This window comes from Miniopterus schreibersii (assembly GCF_964146895.1).
Source record: "Miniopterus schreibersii genome assembly, chromosome: 2".
Lineage (NCBI taxonomy): Eukaryota > Metazoa > Chordata > Mammalia > Chiroptera > Miniopteridae > Miniopterus > Miniopterus schreibersii.
Window position 1 is genome coordinate 12549579 of NC_138102.1, and position 25043 is coordinate 12574621.

General features: G+C 35.4%; 1 protein-coding gene across 1 annotated transcript in view; it reads left to right on the forward strand.

Annotated features, from left to right (window-relative positions):
• The window catches only part of SGCZ (sarcoglycan zeta), a gene marked incomplete at its 3' end in the record, with an annotated part of 570369 nt that overhangs the window by 503156 nt on the left and 42170 nt on the right, over positions 1–25043 (forward strand). Inside the window, exon 4 of the mRNA XM_081124488.1 lies at positions 8033–8120. Within this exon, the coding sequence (XP_080980614.1) occupies positions 8033–8120 (88 nt within the window). The remainder of the gene's footprint in view (positions 1–8032; positions 8121–25043) is intronic.

The following is a 25043-nucleotide window of genomic DNA, read 5'->3' on the forward strand; positions in this document are numbered from 1 at the left end:
CTTTTCAGTGTGATTTTGACTGTTTCTAATGCATAATCAGAGGATTTCCAGGATAGTTAGTTGGTTTCTGATTAACTGTTTATTGCAAAATTGAAGATGTGCCGAATTGAGTTACTATCAGGCATTACAAATTCCTCTTACAGATAAAAAGATTAAATTATATCTTTCACTTTCTAAAGTGGTAAGAATTCAGTCATTCTACTTCTAATATGTTCAGCTTTAGAAAGGATGAAATATAAAAAGGTTTTTCTATTGTATATTATTAATATAAATCATTACTTGGAATCAGTAATGATTTATATAATTATAATTATAATAATTATAATAATAATAATATAAATTATTATTATTACATACAAATAGTGGGAGATGAAACAAAATTTAACAGCTGTATTCAGTTTTTAAAATCTGTTTTTTAACATTGTTCATTGATTCACTCATTTATGAACAGCTTCACTTGCTTTTTGACAAGAGCAGAAACTCTGACTCCTTCCTTAGTATTCAACATTTGGCTCTCAAAAGCATTGGGTCCCGCAGGCCGCAGGGCAGACAGAGCAGTGAACCCCTTCCTTTGCCTGAATTTGGCAACAAATGTTTAAATGAGTGTATTTAAACTTCTCAGAAAGAAGATTAAATGTTAGTATTAAGGAAAAATGTTTTTTCCTATAAATTTTTTTGTTTGCTTTTTTCAGGCAATGAAAATTTTATAGCATAGCATTTTTATTTTGCCTTAACTTCCAGGAATATCAAAGTAGAATTTGGAGTTCAACTCTAACAACAAGATTCTTGCAACAAGCAACATTTTATGTGTTTAGACACATTTATTTCTCATAGTTAAAAGGCCTTTAGTTCTGTTTATAGATTTTAGTGCCCAATTTAACATCATGTTTAAGTTTATAAACACACTTAATATCTTTTTGGAAGAAGTACTGTTTTAATAAAAGCATAAATATTTTATGTTTTTCTCCTCTGTGTATTTGCTCTTCAGATGGCATCTGTCTTTTATTTTTTATGGAAAACAGAACAATTGAGAAACACTGTAATACTTTTTATGTGTAAAAAACACCTCAAAAATCCTGTGATAATTTATTGGCTAGGAAAGCATTCCTGATTTCTCATATATTACTACTTCTGTGTTTTAATAGAAAGATCCCTTATATCCAACATTTACAAATATTAAAATTAGAAATCCCTAGCTGTCTCTACTTTTTTAATATAGATAACTTGTTTTGTAAAATAACTAATTTTTTCTCTGTGAAAAAAACATTTTTTGAAAACAGTGGATCGGCTCTGGAAACATAAAGATTACTTTCTTCATATATTAATTTCACTAGTCTTTCTGGGAATTCTAGTAATTAAATCTATTTTTAAGGATAACAATAAATAGTAACCAAACATAACAATTAAGTGCTATGCAGTTGTCATACAGCAATATCACAGAGTTGTTTATGAATTCACCTGTACTCTAGCAATTTATACACACACACACACACACACACACACACTTTTTTAGAAGGATATGATCATTTGTTTCTAGGTACCAACTTATTCTCTAAGTTAAAGTTACTTAAACTATAATGAGCATAGTTGATTTTACATTTAATTCTTCTCAACCTTCATATCTACACTTCAATCTCCTTTTATATATTTTTTAAGAATAAGTTTACTTTTTATGTTAAAATGAAAAATGAATGAGGACTTTGACTTCTAGTAGATTTATACACTATTTATTCTGAAAATCCCACAGAAGACCCAGATGTGCCATAAATTACAAAAGGCTGTATTTAATTGGATGTTTAAATTTGCAAAAGGTAGTGGATAAACCATTAGACCAAAATAAATTTAAAAAAATAGAGAGTTGAAGAAATAGCAGGATGTGAAAGTTGAAGTCAGAATTTCCCTTAGTGACAATTAACAACACCCATTACCTGAAGCAATGGGGAGTCATAGCCAGCTTAAGCACAGGGAACATCAGGTCTCTGCAGTTAAAAACACCGTGTCCTTTGAGAATCTGTGAACTCTGGCCTGCCCTCTTGTATTCCTGTTTTCTTCCCAGATTTCCACCGTCTTGCAGTCCCTCGCAGGAGCCAATGCAAAGCCTCTCTTCCTCAGTCTTGGCTTCTGGAAAGTAACTGGGATAAGTAGAGCCTCAGGAGGAGTACATCTAGACTACTGTGTTTACTATAAGGCTCAAAAGGACGGGGAAGAGCCAAAGGTCAATTAGAAGTCAGACCATCCTCAGAACATACTCCTATCAGAGACTTCCGTGACCAGATCATTCATAACAGAAAATGAACCAAAGTGAGGAAATTCTCGAAAAAAGTGTTGGGAGTAGAAATAGAGAAAAGTTGATTCATTGATTGATGAATAAAGGCTCTTTCTCCTGCTCTCTTTCCCATTCAAGTTGAAATGTGAACACTAGTAATTTGGGGAAGTCAGTCTAACAGCTCTAGATATATTCCTTCTCATAATCAACACTGATGCCTTTGAAATACATATTTCAACAGTTAAATAATTTGCATTCTGAAGGAAACAAAATTTCAAGTAGTCGTTTTATTAACCAAAGAGTTAAAAAATTACCTGTTTCGCAGCTTCTTAAGTGGGTCAAATACTTAAGGAAAGAAATGAAGTGCCTGTCATGGGCAACAAGAGATGTTGAATATAAATCAAATCATAATGTGATATGACTTGTTCCACTTAAACATGTTTTTTTAAAAAAAAACAAATAGGAGCAAGGTAAGTCGTGTGTGATCTGCACACAAATCCAGTTGAACACATGCAGCCTGAGTGCACTGTGTTGTCAATGTGTAAGGATCAGTTCATTCCCTCAATAGACATTTATTGAATATGAACTAGATGCCAAGCATGATATAAGCTATACTTTCAGAAGTCTGTATGTTTAAAAGAAAATGACAACACACTATGCTTTGGGGCCATTCTAATCTAAAGGAAGATACAAACGAAGGAATGATCAAAACAAGACAAGGCAAAAAATCCTGTGACGAGCACTGTCATCAACCCTGACTGAGGCACTCGAGGGTGGGAGGTGAATTTTAACTCGGGAGGAGCAGGGAAGCTTCACAGAGGACATAACTGTCACCTGAGATGTTAAAAATATCTCTAGTTTGGCCAGTTGATGGAGAAGTGCATAAGAATTTCGGGCGTAGGGAACAGAAGATGATAACGCACAGAATCCGCCTATTTTCGGAAAGTGTAAATATGAGTAGCTCTTGCATGGTGAGTGGGGGGGAAGTAGAGCCATACCGGTAAAATTGATCACATTAGAAAGTACCTGGCATGTTAAGAATGTGAATTACTTTCATACTGGGAATGAGGAATCAATAAATGTTTTATTTTATTTTGTTTTGCTTTAATTTAAGCATGCCAATACTTATTCTAAAATGTGCAGCTATAAAAATGAAGGATCCCTTAGCCTTTGAGATGGTATGTTGGGACCTGGAGAGTATTATGCTGAGCAAAATAAGCCAGCCAGAGAAAGACAAGTGTCACATGATCTTACTCATATGTGGAATCTAGTGAACAAAATAAACTGATAAACAAAATAGATCCAGAGACATAGAAGCATGGAACAGACTGAGGGACGTCAGAGGGAAGGCGGGGGTGGGTGGGGAGACATTATCATAAGAATTTATATACATATATACGTAACCCATGGACAAAGGCAATAGTGGAGTGACGGCCTGGGGGGAAGGGTACAGGGTGGAGGGGATCAATGGGGTAAAAAAGGGGCATTTGTAATGCTTTCAACAATAAAGATAAATTTTTAAAAAATTAAAAATAAAATAAAAATAGAACAGGGTCTGGCACTGATTAGGTACCAGCAAGTGCTAACTTCTGCTTCTACTGCTCTTTCTATTACAATTGAATAGTTAATCTTGAGAGACTGAATATAGGAATCTGAAGTGCCTTATATACATACAACACCTTATACACATATATTCACATCATCAGTATAACTTGTATGTTTTTAGAGAAATATCTATCACAGCAGCTTGTGAGTATAACATTCTCTGTTCTGTTTTCTTTTTTATTTTCTGGCTTATTGTCTATCTGCTGACTATATTATGAACTGCAAAAGAGAGGAAGTTTTGTCTCTTTGTTTCTGCTCTACACCCACTGACTAGCAACGAGCTGGACACGTCACAGGTACTCAGTAAATATTTATGATAAGCAAAGGTGAACACAATAGAAATACAAAGAAAAGAACCCTCTTTCCTCCTTAGTCAGTTGCACAGCCTATCACAAAGCCACTGCAATGAGAAAAACATTTTGCATTACTTTTCTATAACCACGGGCCAGATCCTCAGCTGAAGAATGTGTGCATGAAAGAAATGTGAGCAGGGTTCTCAGGCCCATCTTGTGGGACCACTGCCTTTCTCCCTGGACCTCCTACTGGCTTCGTCTCAGGAGTAGCATGGGAAGGCAAATGTATTTCTGAGAGTTACAGCCAAGATGCAGATCAGCTCCAGAAAACTGAAATACCTGAAAATGGAGCATTTCTTGGTTTGGAGGAAAGATATTGGAATCTAAACATGAAGTTTGTCTTCCTCCAAGGAAAAAATAGATATTTATACTCATACAAGATGTCACCTACTCACCCTTACTATGTTTTATTCCTACTCCGTGAGGTGATACCACCAAATGATTTTCTCCCAGCTATGTTCTCAGCAAAAATAAGCTAGAAAGGAGTACTGCTATCTCTATTTTAATATCTGAAAATAGACTAGCTTTCCAAATTTTGGAACAAAGAAATATAAAGTAAAGGAGCATGAAGAGAGAATATAAAGAAGAGAGTGGAAAGCTATGATTTATGAGTGGAAGTGATTTTCTTATATAGAGACCTTTTGAGAAATGAACTCAAGAAAAAAGACAGAAAACCTTCTTAAATGTCAGTCTTCTTTGGTAAGAGGTAGTTTCTCAGTTCTGATTGTCACTGTAAAATGTCTTTGTTAGCATATTTACAAATAGCTTAGGATTGTGTCCTCTTTAGATGATTGAAAGAGTTGCTATCACTTTTATCATATATATATTTTAACATATTGTTATTGATTTCAGAGAGAGGCAGGGAGAAGGAGAGAGAGAGAAACATCCATGATGAGTCAATGATCGGCTGCCTCCTGCACGGCCCCTGCTGGGGATCGAGCCCGCAGCCCGGGCATGTGCCCTGACCAGGAATCGAACCACGATCTCCTGGGTCATAGGTCCGTGCTCAACCGCTGAGCCATGCTGGCCGGGCATCATATATATTTTTATGACACTTATATTTTTAAAGTGCTGAGGGGATATTGTGTAACAGGTCATGTGTTGGACTAAGATGAATAGACCGTGGCTGTAACCGCTCCAGATGTTACTGTGCTGGTACATGATGCGGGAGTGATGGTGGGGTTTGCTAATGAAATCATGTTCTTACCTCATTACATTTTGTTTACCAAAAATAGTTACTTGATCTTTTCACATCACCTGATCACATTTTACCTTATCTGTAAACATAGTAACATATTGATCAATGTCCACATGAACATAGTGTAGAGAATCGTTCATTACCTCTGATAGCTGTATGGTTATCATTTTAATCTGTAAAAAAATGCTATTTTAATTACAGGAAAATTTTAATCTAGATATAATTCTTCATTTCCGAGAGGAAATTTAGTGGAATCATGTGAAAGAAGGGAGGAATGCCAGGGATAGAAGCACAATAGAGCCCTATGTTAGAGTGAGAGAAAAAACTGGATTGATATGTTGTAACACAAACATATAATAATTAAACTTCAATTCTAACCCATCTCTTTCTCTATGAAATAAGAAAAAATTCTAATTGACTTTTTAAAATGGGCTTTTCTCTCATCTTAATATATTTAAGGACTACTTACCAAGTCCTTAAATTATATACACTAACTGTTATGCTTTTTTTAAATGCTACAGTTCACAAAAATTTAGTAATGCAAATGAAAGCATATAGTGTCATTTATTTTAAAGCATCTAAACAACAGTCATACATGTTATATCATAAAAATATTGAAAGATATCATAAAAATATTGAAAGAACGTGAATGAAAATTCTACCAATTTTTTTTATGATGTTTTGAACTGTGAGGTGTTCTATAGGTTTCTACTGTTTCTTACATTCAAATTAATGTTATTTAATTCATGGTTCCTCTTTTAAATACATAGGTAACATGTATTTAATTTTGTCAACATAAAATGTAATCTTTTTTTTTTTTTTTTTTGCTTTTATGAGCCATTTTCTTTGTGCAGTATCCTTACTGGGCATAATTCTTTGCAAAAAGTCCTTAGTCTTGATCTATATTGTAAAAATAATTTGAACATATTACTCGAAACAAATGTTGAAATTAACTTAAAATTACTTCAGATATCTTAAAAGATGAATACTTGAAGCACAGAAACATCTATGGGAAAAAATAAGATTTTTTTTAATTGTAAAGAATGACACTTGATGTGTTGCAAAAAGAAATGAGTTGTGACGAGGGACAGGAAGGGAATGAAATTTTATTATAGTGGTTTTTATGAAACTGTGCCTCACTTTACAAACTAAATATAATCTTCAGAATGTGGAGCATTATTTTTAATAATCAAGTCTTAGGTTAGATATATTAGCAAAGAACACTTTGAAGAAAAAGTGTACATATGTATGCTTGTGTGTATATGTTCAGCGCTTTGTACCTAGCCACAAGGGGCTCAAAACAGCTTTAGAAAAAAACCTATAAAGTCTTTCTATGTATATCCAAGTCACAAATTCCAAACCCTAATCTAGAAAGAGTTTTTATATGACTTATATATGAAAGCACGTGTATATTTACATTGACATGGAAGTGATATACAGTCGTGACGGTGAAGGTAGTGTTGGGAGATAATTTCATCGAATTTCAATATCTAGACTACAAGCTACATAAAGGCAGGTATTGTTTTATGTTCTGATTACTGAAATGCTTCAAGCCTCTAGAACATTATGTCATACATAGTGAGACTTAGTAAATATTTGCTGAATGAATGAATGAATGGACAATTTGTAAATAATCACCCTGCTTATGTTTTAGGTCATAAAAATGATAATGTGATCAGTTGTAAGTTAATTGTCTGAGACAGCTAGTGGCAAAAAGCTCATATATTAGTTCCTTAGAAAGTGATAATATCCTTCAATAAATTATTTTACTATTAAGTGCTGAGTCAGGGAGAGCAGGAAACATCAGCAAAGGGTCTGTAAACTAAAGGAGGGTTTCCAGACAAACACCTTATATTCTATATGCCCCCTTACTTAAATCATTCTGTGATTTACAGTGAATTTCTATATGGGGCAGATAAGTTAATATTTGTTATGAAGATTTATTTATCCACTCAGTAAGCACTTAGGAAATGCTTTCCCTCAGCAGTAGTGGGGATATAATTGTGTACCCGTGACTGCCATGGCCCCTGTCCCGTGGACTGTTTCTCTTGTGACAGAAATAAATATAAAACCAAGTAAACACATAAATAAGCAAAATAAATATATCATATGTTAAGTACTTTGAACAAAATAAATGGAGACTGGGAATTTGGGGACTGAATTGTTATGGTTTTCAGGAGAAGCAGTTTTGAGGAGATAATATTTAAGCTGAGATCTGTAAGTTGCAAGTTCAGCCTAAAAAGAGACTTTCTCTGTTGAATAAGCTCTAAAATATCTCCAAAGGCAGGTATGCGCACCACTGGGAGGAAAGAGGAGAGAGACTACTCTACCTAGACGCACAGCACTCGGTGACGTTGGAAACGCTTGCCTCCAGGGTTAATGCCCATGCACCAATGGAGACACATTCCTGTTCTGCACAGTAGTCATTACGAAGCTCCCATATTTTTATACTGTTCACTCTGTGTTTGGGATGTTAAAATAACCACCAATATAAAACAAAGAAATACAATTTTGATGATACCCCAACAAATGGAGTCTAATTTTATGTATTAAGCTTTGACTATATTTCTATTTTTTATTTGATTTCTTTATTTTATACATGTTTCCCAGGATAGTCCACTGGTCTTACAGTCTGACAGGAATGTAACAGTGAATGCAAGAAATCACATGGGGCAGTTAACTGGACAGCTGACAGTAGGTGAGTGTTTTGGGGTAAAATCTCTTGTACCATCTTACTCCATTTGAAACTCTGGGGTTGTTTAAATTGGGTAAAGCAAAAGTATATCATTTCTCTAATATATAACTAGACATCCCATGCAGCCCAGTTATCTTGCACATGATTTGATTTGTCGTGAGGCTAGTCATGCTTTCCTGTTTGGTAGTTATTCTTGTCAGTGTGTTGTTTTGGGACTGAATTATATATATGTATTGCTGTTATTACGCTTGAATTATAAAATGCACAATTTTCTTAACAAATATCTCCCTAATATATGTTAAATTATAGTAAATAGGCTTGAACAAACATGTCTATGTATCCTTTATTTTAGGCAAGTTTACCAATAAACATTATTATCAGCTTATATAAATTAGAAATGACATACTAATTGAATATAATAAATCTTAACGTTTATGAATTACTTATAAATTTGATGCTGAATTATCTAAACTTTAAGGCTTATAGGTTTTAGCCGTGATAAATATGTTAATGATAAAATATTATGTGTTTTATCATATTGTCAAAAATTTCAGAGATTCACATTACATGGCATTATAATTTGAGTCAATTTTTGTAAGAAGAAAGGCAAATTAGTTATTCTTGTCAGTGTGTTGTTTTGGGACTGAATTATATATATGTATTGCTGTTATTACGCTTGAATTATAAAATGCACAATTTTCTTAACAAATATCTCCCTAATATATGTTAAATTATAGTAAATAGGCTTGAACAAACATGTCTATGTATCCTTTATTTTAGGCAAGTTTACCAATAAACATTATTATCAGCTTATATAAATTAGAAATGACATACTAATTGAATATAATAAATCTTAACGTTTATGAATTACTTATAAATTTGATGCTGAATTATCTAAACTTTAAGGCTTATAGGTTTTAGCCGTGATAAATATGTTAATGATAAAATATTATGTGTTTTATCATATTGTCAAAAATTTCAGAGATTCACATTACATGGCATTATAATTTGAGTCAATTTTTGTAAGAAGAAAGGCAAATTAAAAGTCAGTTGTAAGATAATACAAAGATTTAATTTGTGTGTAAATACTAAAATATTTTTACAATACTACATTTTTCTGTGGGAAAATTGCCTATCACTTACTGATATTTTGTGTGTTGTGAGTGTGTGTTTGAAAGTATATTACAAATGGTAAATTACAATTTTGAGGACTAAGTTATTCTTATGTTAATGATAAGTTCATCATTTTAATGCACATGTATGTTCTCAGTATTTCTAATTAAAATACACGAAATTATATTATTTAAAATGTAAGATTTATAAACGTGAGTTTGGTTCTGTCCACTTTCCTTGTAGGTATATGAAATACTTTTGTTTGTTTATTTATTTTTGTTTAAAATATTACAGATGTCCCTTTTTCTCCCCAATGACCCATTTCACCCCATCTGAAATACTTTTGGATATGTTGTTCATTTTAATGAAACTAAAAGTGACATATTTTATCATGAATTTCCAAAGATATAATTGAATTTTATTTATAATAATTAAATTTTATTTTACATATTTTTAAAGTGTAAGAGTTGGTCAGTAGGTATCTATTAATTACCATAACTGGATAGTACTTTGTGATACACAGAAATATATCAATTATGTGGGAAAGGGGCCCGATAGACAGTGTAAATGACCTGCCAATACATTCTTGTTACAATGTCGAAACTGCAGAAACAGGCCTAAACTGGCAGATTTTCCATGTCATAATTTTCTTAATGTTGAGAACACTTTAGATAGATAAAACTTTCTTTTATATGCTGTTCTTGATTAAAAAAAGAAAAGGCCCTTAGTGGAAATGCCTAAATGTACATTAAACTCCAAAGGGCACATCCCAGAGTCCACCGCAGTACAATAGCTACCTAACTATCTCTAGGAGAGCGGAGCAGCTGCTTGATTACATGGGGTGTAATCAGATGCCATTTGCATTTTGCTGCATGCTTCCTGCAGGAAATATGAAGAAAGATAGTATCGTGACCGCATTTTCAACCACTGTCCCAAACTGATTTTAATATAGTCTAAGTGTTTGTCAGTGGAGGGAAAGGAGAATGAAGAGACAGAGAGGAAGGGTGGGTGGAGGGAGGAAGGTTATTTTTCATTTTAACTGAAGCAAATCCGTAAGTTATTGATGTAGCAGCTTATACCTGTGGATGGAAATATACTCAGTCCATTGAGCCTTAAACTAAAATCTTTTTTAGCATCCTGGCCATTGGAGTCTACCATTGGCGACCTCCGTCTTTTCTTTGCTTTGTATTTTTCAATAAACCTAAAGAGGAAAAAGGAAGACTTAGAAAAAGGGGGGCATGGAGGGAGGGATCAAGTGTTCACATTTGAAATCAAAGCATCTGGGACTCCAAAAAAATAACTTATCTCTTGGTGACTCGGTTTTTTCATCTCTAAAACAGAGATAAGAATATATATTTAGAATAATATTATAAGAATCGGCAATTTCAGTATCTCAAATAGTAGACAATTATATTTTAAATCTTTTATTATTTTGATGATGATAATTGTAATAATCGTACCACTTAGAAATACATTACTATTACTTGAGAAACCTTATGATGATTTCCTATCCAATGAATCTCTGTGATAGTTGTTGAGGAATGTAGGCCCGATTACAATACTGTTGCAAGGATATACTCCAAACATCACAGTAAGTGTATCTGATGTGTGGAAAAATTTTTAATCATATCAGAATTAAATTATCTTTAGGTAGAATTTGAAGAAACAATAGGATGAATTTAAGCAATGTATTTAATCAGTATTCCTTTCAAAATACTTTAGTTTTAGTTGTATTGATATAAAACAGCTGTTTAAACTTTTCATGCTGCTTTTTTTTTCTTTGTTTCAGTTTTTGTTTAGTGGCACAGTCTTGGTTATAGTATAAACATGTTACTATTTTTCAATATTTAAAAATATACTTCCAAAAAATGGACTAATATTTATGGAAAATAAATTTGTTCTTTGTTTTCTACATAAAACAATTCTAATTATTTCTACCCTAAATCTGTCCCTTTCTATTAGAAAAGTTTGACAGTCTGAATTATTTTTCTACATTTTATTCCTATTATAGAAGGGAAAATAAAATGCCTCTTATCAGTAGCTACCTGTATCATATTTTCCCAAAATTCTATGTACAATTGGCCAGCAAAGCAAATATCCATTCCCCTTATATATATAAATGTTAACATATAAGTGTCAATTTTATGAAATTAACTGCTCTCCAGTATCTCTTAGCCAACTTGAGTAAGGTATTGAATTATATGTTACTTATTCTTACATTACATTATAAAGTATTGGGGGTTTTTTGATCAATCAGTGGCTAAAAAGAATATTTTTTCCCTCTTGTATGTCTTTTGTTATCAGTCAATAGCAGGAAAATAAAAATAAAAGGAAGGTAGACAAAAAATTGAACATGGAATAATATTAATGAAAAAGGTCATTTTGTTTGAATTGAATTATTTTTGTTTAGTAGTATCATTCATTTAAATTTCAGTCACAAACAATGTCTTTTGAGGAGCCCAGAATGGTTGCTATGTGGCCCTGTGTGTAAATATAATAAGCTCTAGGATGCCCCATCTGTATCATTAGCCCAGTAAAACATTAAGACTAATTGGGTATTAAATATAATTAGAATGTCATTGCTCTGAAATTTTAGTTTTGAAATGTGCCTAAAGTCACAATCTTATGCTTCAAATGGGATCTCGCATTTCACCACGATGCTCCTTGTTTAGGGCTCAACAAATTTGGGGAAATGAATTAACCCCTAGGAACTGCTAGCTGTTATGGTCAGGATCATTGATTCATCACTGGTATTCTCATCTTCATTAATCAAAAAGCAGGGCATATCAAATTATGTAAAAACCTCCATTACAATCTGTAATCCTCATATTCTGTCTTTCTTGAAAATTGTTATTTTAAATCCTCACCTGAGGGTATGAGTTTATTGCTTTTAGAGCGAAGGGGAGCTCGGTGGGGAGAGAGAGAGGTTGATGTGAGAGAGAAACATCCATCAGTGGCCTCCCATTGGCACCCTGCCCAGGTATGAGCCCGCAGCCCGGGCGTGTGCCTGACCTGGAACTGAACCTGCAACTCTCTGGTGCACAGGACGAAACTCCAGCCACAGCAGCCAGGGCTTTTTTTCATCTTGTTTTGCTTGTTTTGATGTCTCTCTTCACTAATTCTTCAATGCTTCCAACTTCTTCAAGGCAATTCTTAAAGAAATCTAACTGTAGGGCAGTAAGAAAGGATGTCATTGGCAAGAAATGATACGCAGTGCCGTCCACATTTAGAACCAGCTTTCTTTACACTGGTGACATGTGGAGGACCAACCACATCACACTGCAGACAAGTTCAGGCGGCTCTGCAGGAGCCGGCGCCTGGTTCCTCCTGAGGCCCGAGGAGCCTGCGTCCCCCCAGGGCCCGGGACCTGCCCGGGGGTGCGCAGGGAGTCGGGCGGCAGGTGGGCCCAGGCAGATGCGGCTGGGCCGGCCCTCTGGCTTTCCCAGGGACTGTCAGTCCAGCACACACTGAAAAATCATGACCAGAGAAGATGTGCTTGATAAGAAAAAGAGCACACGTTAGGATTTTGTAAGGAGAATATTTTTCTTCGATTCAGTTTCTTCTGATTTTGAGTCAATAGGCATGAATAATAGTTCATAGGGTGAAACATTTTTCAAACACAGTAAGTTTACAAGGAGATAAAAATGTACAAATGTATAAAATGACATTAACATTAGTACACTGTTTATCTATATAAAAGCTCTTTGTAACCTATAGAGTAATTAGTTAAACTACATTGACCTTCCTGGGAGTAAAGTTATAAAGGGAATTGTGACTAATGGCATCATCTCATTATATTTAAGGAAAAAACATATGAGCTTCTTATGGGAAACCAAAGATTTTTCCCCAAAATTGTACTGAATAAAATGTACATATTGGTTAATAGAGAGAAAACTGGATGACACAGCGTATGCTGTTTTTAGCAAGTGTGCCTCCAGAGAAGCATTGGGCCTGCTAATACCCTGGCAAGGAGCTTTAAAGAATGCTGAGAACACGGCAATAGAGTGCAGTTAGATAGAAATAATTGTGGGTGGCAGAAAGATAGCCTGCTTACTGCTTCAGCTTAATTCAAGGGTAAAACCTAGACCTACCTGCAAGAGATGATGTGTGTGACCATTTCTTAAGTGATACAGACTTTCACCTGGGCTTGTCATCGACCGGATGAAGTAAGGGCTCAGAAAGTAGTGATCGTTGTGGCTGGATCTTTTCATTTTGGAAGTCAAGCAACCTGATGGTGAAATCATAGCCTTTAGTAAAAACTGAAGACCCTAACTAAGTCTCCTAACCGTGTCGATGGCTCTCTGCCACCTCAGGACGTATCCCAGTTGCCAAGATAGACAGATACACACTCACACGCACAAACACACGCACACACACCACAAGCTTCCCCACAGAGTTGGTATAAGGAAAGCAAAGCCAGCACAGCTTTAAAGAAACATTTTCGAGTCTACTACTGCACATGGCAGGATTGATGGAGACATCAGCATTTTACTTCATTTAATATGCTACAAGATAATTTGTTTTGGGAGCTTTTTCAAAAAAATTACTAGCCACCCATCATGGCAAAATAAAACCTCTGTAAAGTAAGAAGTAACATCAAATCACATAATTTTAAAGATTAATCATGCCATTAATCACAAAAGTTTAATAGTTACTATGTTACAATTAAGAATTTAATATACATTAATGCTTATTAGATTGTTTAAACAACTGAGCATTTTTAATGCTCCACAAATTTAATTCATGTCTTAATATTTTACAATATTAGACACAAAATATGCTAGAAAGACATTTTGATTAATGACTAATTGTTAACCAAAAAATCAGAACATAAGTTCAGTGAAAATTATTTTTAAAATATAAGCATATATCAATTTTAAATAATAATATTATGAGGACTTGTTTAATATGATTTATATATCAAAATGTTGTAGAATAATATGTTCACCTAGAATTCATAATTGCTTCAGAAACTAGTTTTAGGAAGGAGTTACATTTTAATAATTGTTAATAGCATTGGTTCTAGAATAGCTAAATCCCAGATCTGTCACTTCCCAGTTCTGTGTCCTTATGTGAGTCATTCTGGGCATCTTCTCCAGTATTCATCTCATATAGTAGATGTGAGAATTAAGTAAGTGGATATACGTGAGATTTTGAGACTACTTCCTGAAGCATACTATGTATTATGCATATGTTAGTAATTATAATTTTTATTAGATTTCCATGTAAATAATTCTGTACACTTGACCAAGCCTCTGGGTTTTACTTTGCTCATCTATGAAATGAGTATTATGCTATGTTGTCTCCACGGTTCTCTCCTGTTCCAGATCTTACAGTGAAAACCTATTTTTTACCTTTAGAGAATGAAATTAGTTGATAAATAACTTAGTCCATTAAATTCCCCGCTATATAGTAGTCCTGACAAAATGGCATCTTACTTGAGTGTTTGAAATCTTAGCCACAAATTATTAGTACATATTTTAGATTTAGAATGAAGAGTGTGAGTAAACACAACTAAATCAACACCATTATGTTTTTATACTTTCATCAAATTTCATAATGAAATTTAATGCACAAAATAATTCAGCAAGCCCAATCAGCTTATTTTTGTAAGTACTAAACATCAACATGTTTTGTCCCTAAATAAATGGAGAAAAATGTAGATGAGGATTTTATAATAAATATTTAAAGACCCCTAAAGTGACATCTAATCTTGCGTTGATGCAATTACTACTGTGAACACCTGGGAATTGCTTAATTGACTGCAGATGGTGTAGGACATATAAAAAGTAGAAGGTTACAGATTATTCTCACGTACCAGATTTATGTTTTTTTCATTGACTCATATTTTTTTAACTTAGAGAATGCTGTAGTAACCTGGGACAACTTAATAAGAATGAATATTTTATGCAAAATAGGCTGCAAATCTTGGAGAACAGAGAAACAAAGCACTTAGGTTTAATGTTACACATACATGTAAATGATTAAATGCATCATTGATTTTTAAGGGGTCATTGTTAGCATCAGTCAATTAATTCATTATATTATTAAACTATTATTAATTCATTTAATATTAATTAATCTGTTTGGGAAAACACTGCATTGAAGCAGATGCCTGTGATTGTAGAACAAGGATGGCATTCTTAGAAATTAGGACCCTTGGTGTAACTCAGGTACAATGAGAATTACAGTGTCTGAAGAAAGACAGTGTGCATGTGTTCAAAACTTTTATCACAGGAAATTTTTTATGTCACTGTCTTAACATCCTGAGCCATTAAACTATCTTTTTGGTGTTAGTTACTGTTTGTTATTACTTTAGAAACAAAACAAATGCTTTGTCTCAAATATTTAATTAAATTCTCATACACATGCAGGGCTAGGAGTGAGAGATCAAGGAATACTCAGGCTTGTTCTTCCTGGAGGACCTAGACCAGATTTGGAAGTATGTGACTGGGCTCAGTCATTTCTAGCCTTTGCCTGCCTCTGTTGTTTTCAGGTTCCCCATGCCTTAGTCTGGGACCAATCACTGCAGTTCTTTGAGGCCAGTGCCACATAAGAGTGCTTTGTTTTGTGGTCCTAAAGACCATCCCTGCAAGGTCTTGGCCTCTACATGTCAAGACCATGGGTAGCTAATACGCTAAAATTGTCAGGGATACTAATGCTTTGAATAATAGAAAAATGTCTTTGACATGAGAAACTGTGGGGACCATTACTTATGATGGTCTTGTTCTAAGTCACTACATTAGCTTTTTTCTCAAATTTCACTTTGGAGTAGCTGTCTATTCTTAGGGGTCATTTTGGAGAAATTCCAAGTCAGATAATGCATACATCAGAAAAATAAGCACAGTGGGAATAGAAAATTGAGTATAGGAAGAGGGGGAAATGAACCAGAGCCATTCTTGATTCCAAGTTACTTGCCAGACTCCTGACAGTATGCACCCTAACAGTATTACCAGCTCTCCCTAAGACTTCCTCAAAATTGCTATCAGTCCCTTCATCTGAGTTATTTGGTTAAAGTATTTAATCAGCTCTGAGTTTACTCGCAAACTTTTCCCACCATATTATTCTTTCTGGGCAAAATATGTGTTTCAAAATATAGTCTTTGGTAATAATGCCTCTAGTTGTCAAAGAAATAAAACTAGTCTTGAGTATTTAGGAATGAGGGTGTAGGATAAGATGAGAAATGGTGGTTTTTTTAAGATGTATTGTAAAGGTGCCAAACTCCACCATCTTAGCATTACCTAGGCCAGTCCATCTCTTTACATGGTGATAAAAGGAGATAATATGGCTTTTTTCAATAAACATAATGCAAGAGCTTGCTACATACTTCTAACATTATAATACTAAAGAAAGCACTAAAGAGATGAATAACTATTTTATTAATTCTGTGATTACATACAACTATTAAAAATATGCTGTGACTATAGATTAGTGATTAAGTTTTAATGGTAAGAAGATTGTATGAAATAAAAATGATAAAAGTAAAGTAAGCATAATAGCATAAGTGGTTTTTTTACTTCATATTTTAGATGTTTAGTTAGCACTGTAGCTATATACTGATCTGAAATTAATGAGTCTATAGTTTATACACTAAACCAAGCTTTGTTTTTAATGAGGCTCCATTTGTGGGACCTCAGAATTGCAGGTGCCTTTGAGTTTCATATATAATTGACTTATTGAACATGCAAATTTTTGTTGGCCTCAGTAAGAAACGTGTCTTTGGAAATTTGCTTAATGGGGCGTACTGTTCACAAATGTAAGGTTATGGGACTAATTATCTGAAAACATCTGGTGGTAGGAAGCTAAATAAAGCTCAGGGGTCCATATGTACACAGAAGGCTCTTTACCTCTGCTCTAGGGGCCCTGGATGAGGTGGCAGTGGAGCCCAGACCACTGAAGAGCATTACCAATGGCCTGGGCATGGAGTTCAGGGCAGAAACTGTGGGGGCCATTACTTATGACGGTCTCGTTCTACTCACTGCATTAGCTTTTTTCTCAAATTTCACTTTGGAGTAGGTATCTATTCTTATGGGTCATTTTGGAGAAATTCCAAGTCAGATAATGCATACATCAGAAAAATAAGCACAGTGGGAATAGAAAAATGAATATAGCCCTAACAGTATTACCAGCTCTCCCTAAGGCTACTTCAAAATTGCTATCAGTCCCTTAATCTGAGTTATTTGGTTAAAGTATTTAATCAGCTCTGAGTTTACTTGCAACCTTTCCCCACAATATTATTCTTAGATAGGTTGTCATATATTTGCCTAAAATCAAGAATATTGAATCCCATACATTCCCTCATATATAGACCCAATTTGGGCACAGCTTCTTTTAAATCTTTCAGCTGAGGTCACCTGCCTGCTGCTTTCTTTGCTAAATGCTCACAAACACATCAGACTGATGCAGATTTCATGTTCAATCCCCTCCAAGGAAGGAATGCATGTTGACTCATAATATTTAAAACCTACCCCCTCTCATGTCACAATACTTAGAAAAAGTCTCTCATTTCTAGTTTTATATCGCTTTTGCCATTTTGTATTATTCTACAGAGATTACTGAAAATAACTTGCAGCCACAATGCAAGTAATTTTGGGAGGCCAGGGGTGTATGTGGTTCTAGAAAATAAGCCCACTTTCCCAGTACTGCGTCGTCCCGGATCTCCACGATGGGATGGCCTTTTCCCTCCCCTGCGGCCTCATCCCTGCCCTGTTTTCACCTTTGACTGAATCACTAGATGTATCCGCCATCTAAGCCACAGCGGAGAATTTGGGGAAAGAAAGCCTTCGATATTATATCTGGAGAGTGAAGTCTTCAGTAGGATACACTAAGACATCGGTTTTACACATTTTCACATTACAGGCTCTGAGAAATCATACACTGTAGTCATTGCAATTGCTAAAATAAAAGATGCCGGGAACACAGGGCGCTGGGCGGGTGAGAGCTGCGGAGCCCTGCGCACGTGCCGGGACCCAGGCGGCAGCCACTCCGGCCACTCGCCTCTTTCCCGCGAAGCTGAGAGCATCACACCGAGGCTTAAAAAAATTTAAAAACTCAATGGAGCTAATTAGCTCCCCTTCAAAACAGAACTCCTGTTTCTGTCTTCTCCCCCATAGTCAACTGATCACTTAGAAAAGCCCATGTTCAAGTGCAACTTTCAAAAGGCCTCCTCTGCTTCTGAATCACCTCTTAAAGCTCAGGGAAATAGACATTAACTTTGGTAGTCACCTGTTGAAATCACATCGCTAACGAAGGGAACAAGATGAATGCGAACAATGTAAAACTATCGGAGATTAAACAGACTCCATTGAACAAAGTTTACGGCCCTTAGGATTAAGTCGTTTCAAAGGAGAGTGTGTTTAGAATGTAGAAGGAAGAGGTGCTGCAAGGCTGGTTTAGTGTCAAACGTGATGAACATCAAATGTTCCTTTTCAAAATACACCAAGAATTTTCTTATGTGTAGAAAATTTAACAGATTAAGGAAAGTGTTAGTGGGTCATAGTGTAAGTAACAAGAGTAAACAGTTTTGAGATTCTAATAAGGGTTTCAAAGCAAGAACATCATGTGATATTAGAAATGATTTAATAATGATTGTGATCTTTAATGGGTTCTTTGGCCTCCTTCCAATCTCTCTTTTATCATGCCTCTTTCCCCTGGGTCATTTTATAATTTTTATGGAACATAATAAAAGCTTTTTCATGTCAGAATATCAATAGATCTGAATTTACTGTGTGTTTTTTTCCTTTTTGTGGAGTGGACACATTCAAAGTAATCAAAATAAAGAAATCTTACTTAGCATAACTGAGCTTTCACTTACGGATATATTTCAAGAAGCACAAAGCTATGGAGCATATACTAAATAGTGATGGTGCGTTTTGGTGCAAAGCCATGGGAGGCACAATTAGAAAGTTTAAATTCCCTTCCAGTTCCCTGGTTCTGCATCCCTTTAGCTTCAGAGCTGGAGCTGTTTCCTCTGCACCGGTCACTTGGTTTATACCCACCATAATCCCTGGTGCTATCTTATCTGCTGACAAGGAGAACAGTAAAACAGATAAACTTATTGCAGTGTTACCAAGGCTCTCTTTTCATCCTTGGTATTTACATCCCCTTGTAAATGTATTTCTGGATATATTAAAGGAACAATCTACTTTATTCAATTTAATAGTCTACTTTGTTAAGACAGATAGTTTGCATATGCAAACTAGGTTTAAAATTGAAAAACTAGTTGGGTCCATATTGTATCATTTTCACTGTAAGTTCAAAAACTTTTAACAGTCTTTGTTACGAAGAGTCGCTTTAAAAGTCTGAGCTTAGAGTGGCACAGTGGTATGAAAGATATGCTTGGTGATGTAAATTAGAAATAAACCTGCCTAGCCGGGTGTGGCTCAGCGGTTGAGCATCAACCTAGGATCCAGGTGATCCGGGTTCGATTCCCGGTCAGGGCACATGCCCGGGTTGCGGGCTTGATCAATGACTCTCTCATCATTGATGTTTCTCTCTCTCTCTCTCTCTCTCTCTCCCTCTCTCCCTCCCTCCCTCTCCTTCCCTCTCTATGAGATCAATAAAGATATATTAAAAAAAAAAAAATCTTATAAAAAAAAAAAAGAAATAAACCAGTGAATGGGTGCAAGTAGAATATGTCTAGAGGAGGAAAGTGTATTTGAAAAGCCTTCCTTTGGGATTCCTGGAAAGAGCTGACCAGCTGGGTGCAGAAAGTATATAGGAGCGAGCTTTGGAGAGGTACACAGATAAGAGAGTGCAGCAGATATGAGGACAGGACTGTGGAGGGTAGGAACTGATCCTTAATGCCCTGCAATTGAGACCTCAGTTCATCCTACTAGGAAGATCTCAGGGACCTCGCTGCTGCTGGGTGTTCGGTATTAGTTCAAAGTGTCCTGGGTAGCAGAAAACACCCGAGCGAAGAGCAAGGATTTGAGCAAGTTAACCTCTCTGTGCCTGAGTTTCCTGAGTGTAAAATGGGTGTGATGTAATACTTGCCTCGTTGGATCACTTTGATCATTAAGTGAGTTGATTTAAGTGACCTTCTTAGCACATACTAAGCACTGCAGATGTGCTAACTGCTGCTATCATTAGTAATAGTAGTATTACTGTCTTAATGGGAGAAACACCAGAAAAGATTTATTCAGACTTACCATAAATTTTATTGGATGGTGATCACTCAAGGTAACATTTAATTCTAGCATCTTAAGGTTATTAAGTGTTATCACTTGATTTATCGGCACAGGCAGGTGCTCTCACATGTCATGACATTCACAAGACTGCTGCTGGGCGATAAGCACAATTAAATTACCCATAGCATCTGTCCCTTTAACCAGCCACTGACAGGACATTAAGGTTTTATATTTGTTCTCTCTCAGTTTTCTGACATTCCAACAGCTCATTAATTCTGGTCATAATAAACTATCTTAGATGTGAATGTTTCATATGAACATAAAGGTGAATAGTAAGTAATGCTTCCTATTAATTGTAATATTTTGCATTGTTACTTATTGAAAATATACATGAAAAAATTGAACTCTAGAATATACATCTTTATTAAAGTTATCAGTTTTCCCTCAAATTAACTTCCAAATGTAAAGCAATTTAAATGAACATACTAATTGATATTTTATAACTTCATAAAATATTTCCAAAGTAATATAGTGAAAAGCCAAGAGAATTTTAATATGTGTAACATCAATGATTACAGGCACAATAACTAATACAATTTGGGATTAAAAGGATCAAAAGCAATAAATAGAACAGGATAGAAAACCAAGAAAGCTATCATGTATCTACAGTAATTCAATGTAAGATAAAAGTATCCTTTCAAATCAATAGGGAAGTGAGAGGGGGAATTACTAAATAAATGAGGTTGACTTCACTGTGGAACCGTTTACCAGCAAGAGTTAAATCTCTATATCTTTATGCATTAAAACAATAAATTGACCTTAGAGTAATGGAGTGGTTTTATTCGAAATTTGAAACAAATAATGGAAAAAGTATATATTAGAAGAGGCATCTCATCTTGTATGGAGAAGACCTCCCAGAGGATACTGTACACCAAAAGCTACAGAAGAAAAGATTTAGTGATTTCCATGCACGAAAGTTAAAATTCTTCTGAAAGATCAATACTCCCATAAATAAAACTGAATACTAATATCTAAATATTAACAAAAGTACCATCTCATTGAGTGTGGTCTCTAAAGAAAGTTTCCTTTAGGTGGCATCTGTCCTCAGTCTGCCTGAGGACCGCTGTCATTGGCACACATGTTCCTCAGTCTCCTGTGGTGTTGAGCCCCACTCCCACTTGGGATTGGAATCCACACTGTGATAGACTGACTGTGGGCAATATTGTAAAAATTTTATCGTAGCATTTGCCCACTTCTATTTAACTGTAATTATTGGTACCTTTCCATTTAAATATACCACCTTGCCGTTTCTTTTCTCTTTACTTCCTCGATTTTTTGTTTTTTATTTTCTAATCCTGCCCTGTTGTGTCAGCTGAGTGCTTTTTAGTATTCCATTTTATCTCCTCTGTTCATTTTTAGCTAATCTCCTCTTGTCACTGAAGCACTCATTAATTCCACTCTGATATAATAATTCTATCGGATATTTGTTCGCTGCACGGAGATGCCTTCTTTCTTTCTGTTTTACCTTTATGAATGGAAAGAGCATGACTGCCTATGAGATGTCAACAGTTTTTACAGAATAGTACTTCACCCACCAAATTTGTGCCATCTGAGATTTTGAAATGCTGTAATTTTTATGCTTGTGTACTATGTAAAAACCAGAATGTTTTGCACACATGTTGTTTGATTGGGGCCCTAACACAGAATAATGGGTCAAGACGTTCGCTTCTACCTCTCTTAGAAAACATGGTCAACAGAAGTGGGATAAAGAGACAGATTTTACCTGTTTCTCTCAAAGTTCATAGAGGCCAGGCCCAGGAAAATATACCACAGTAGTTTATGAAATGATTGGCTAGGTAGTCTATAAGTATTATTATTATTATTATTAACCACATAAAAAACAAGAATACTCACGTAAAGGATTATATTTATACCATTAAGGCCAGGTTTAAAAATTCTAAATAGAAATCTAGTTTGCCCAATACAAAAGAAAATTTGCCTCAGTATATGATAGTACCCTTCCTGACAGCATCAGTTCAGAAAATATATATATATATACACTTTTTTTAATTAGACACAGATTTTTTGGTGGAGCAAGCAGTGATTTTTAAGAGAGACAGAGAGAGAGAGAGAATGAATGACTGCATAGAAACATAAAGAAGAAAAAAATAAAGAGTAACAAAAAATGCAACTAAAAGAAAGCCAAATCAAAATGTATGCACTATTCAACATGGGTGTGTTAACTTATTGATTCATATAGTTAGAAAGTCCAGGGGTAGATTAGTTTGGCTCTGATGCATCCAGTGGCGTAAGCAGTTACGCAGGACTGTCTCTCTTTCCTTGTCTCTTTCTGCTCCTTTCTTGGGGATTGAACGAGTTCTCAGGCAGACTTTTTCCACAGGGGAGCTAGATTTAAAAGCTTCAAGTTTACATCACGGTCAGTGTCTGTGATCTGAAAAGAAGAATGTGCCTCTTTCAAAACTTAGTGCAAAAGTCAGGAGAGAGTGTGAGTCATGTGCTTATGTGTGAGTTCATTGCTTTGGTCAGAGGAGATGCTCCCACCCTAAGGAGCAGACCACTTCCAGGGAGAGTGGCTCCCACTTGCCCCCGTGGACTGACCGTGAGGAGCCTGTTGTCAGTAAGACTGAAGAGCAGTGGCGTATAAAAGATGTTTATTCCAACAGTAATCATGGTAGCATATCTCTTACACGCTCAGATTGGCAAAAATTATGAAGTCTGACAACGCGGAGTATTTGCAGAGATGCGGAGCTGCAGGAACTCTCATACTCTGTTAGGAATGTGAATTGATGCGACCAGTTTAGAAAGCAATTTTTTATTATCTACTAAATCTGAAGTGCATTCTGTACTATGTCCCACCAAAATATAAGCTCTAGAAAATTCTTGCCCAAGTATAGAAGCAGTCTTGTATAAAAACATATACAGCATCGTTGTTACTGATTCTCATATCCCAGAAACAACCTGAAAGATTATCCCTGGAAAATGGATCGCTGACTTGTGGTAGATCCATATGCTAGGATAGCATGGTGAAGGTGAGTAAAGCAGAGCCACATGGATTTTTGAAATAGATTAACCTAACAAATGTCATATTGTGGGGAAAAACCTAGTCACCAAAAAATACAAGTAATTTAAAGAAGTGTGTGTATACATGTATATAATTCAAAACATGCCAAAACTCTAAAAATGTCTTAAGGATACATATATAAGTAGTAAAGGTATAAAATGGGAGTGATTAAAAACTCATTTCAAGATAATGTTGACATTGGAGCTTCCCCAAGGGAGAAGGGACATGTGATTAAGGAAAGGTTGCCCTAAAGATTTCATCTATTTTGGTGATAATAGCTATTGATTTGTCTGGATGGTTGGTGCCACTATTTATATACTCTTTATATGTGTAAGCTTTTCATAACTTTTAAAAAAGGAGGGACACCAATAGTATGTGATCATAGGGATAGTATAGATGAGCAAGAGAGTGATAAACATGGCACAAAAGTACAGATGTGGGAAGGAAGTGGAGTTCGTGTCTGTTTAAAAACAAACCTTTATTGAGGAATTATTGTACATTGGCCTAGACACAGGGTGGAAGCCTCAGGTAGGGATACGATGGAGAATGTAACCTCAGAGTTCCTGTGGCCACCTCACTTGCTGGAGGAATTCCAAAGCAGAATATTGTGTGTGTGTGTGTGTGTGTGTGTGTGTGTGTGTGTGTTGGCGGGGGGGGGGGGGGGGGATAAAACTGACCTCTGGCAGGATCCTGTGAGAAGTGCACATTCCAGACAGCCTCATTCTGACCCCTCCTTTCCCCGAGTACACTCAGAGTACGTCCTGTGCCAGTTCTTAATGACACACATAGTGTGAAATAAAATAAAGCATAGGGCCTATGTCTATCTATATTTCATGAAAGCAGCTTCTTTTTTTGTTTCCAATTTTGTTTTGGCTTTTTGGCCCATGATAATCCTAAATGAGGAACCTCAGATGACTGGATTTAGTTGTGTGCATTGAATCTTGTTTTGGTTTTTCTCATGGGAATTTCTAATCATTTAGTAATATTCATCTTCAAGACCTAGAAAGTATTGGCAGACATATAAAATTGGGTTTATATGGACAAAAAGTCCACCATGATATGCTTGAGGAAAACAGACGAGAGATAAGCAGACATACTCATTTTGATCTTTGCCTTATTTTCTTTAAATCAGCACTAAATTGTACCAAAAGGCCCAATGGTAATATATTGTTTTAGCCCCTTTGGAGGTTTTTATTGAAGAAAATTTTCCAATTCATGTGTTTCACTGATTTAAGGTAGAAAATTCAAAGTCAGTGGATAAATTATTAAAGCCTCTCTGCTTGTCGTCAAAACATGCCTTTGCCTGCTGATGACGACTATAGAAATGCTGATGTTTTATAAAAGGCAGTGGAACAGTCTCCAAGGGAACAAGAAGTAGCTTAGTGGTTATTTTGGTTTGTCCCCTTGCGGAGAATTTAAAGAATACTACGTGAACTAGAGAAGATATTTGGATATGGATTGAACCCTTCAGTCCTCGAATAGAACCTACCATTTTGCTTACATATTTTCTCTCCTTTTCCTGCCAGTTCTCACTTCTTCTATCCCTGGCTGCTCTTTGTTTGATTTTGTAGTTACTGAAATAAATTTTCTCAGAGATGTACC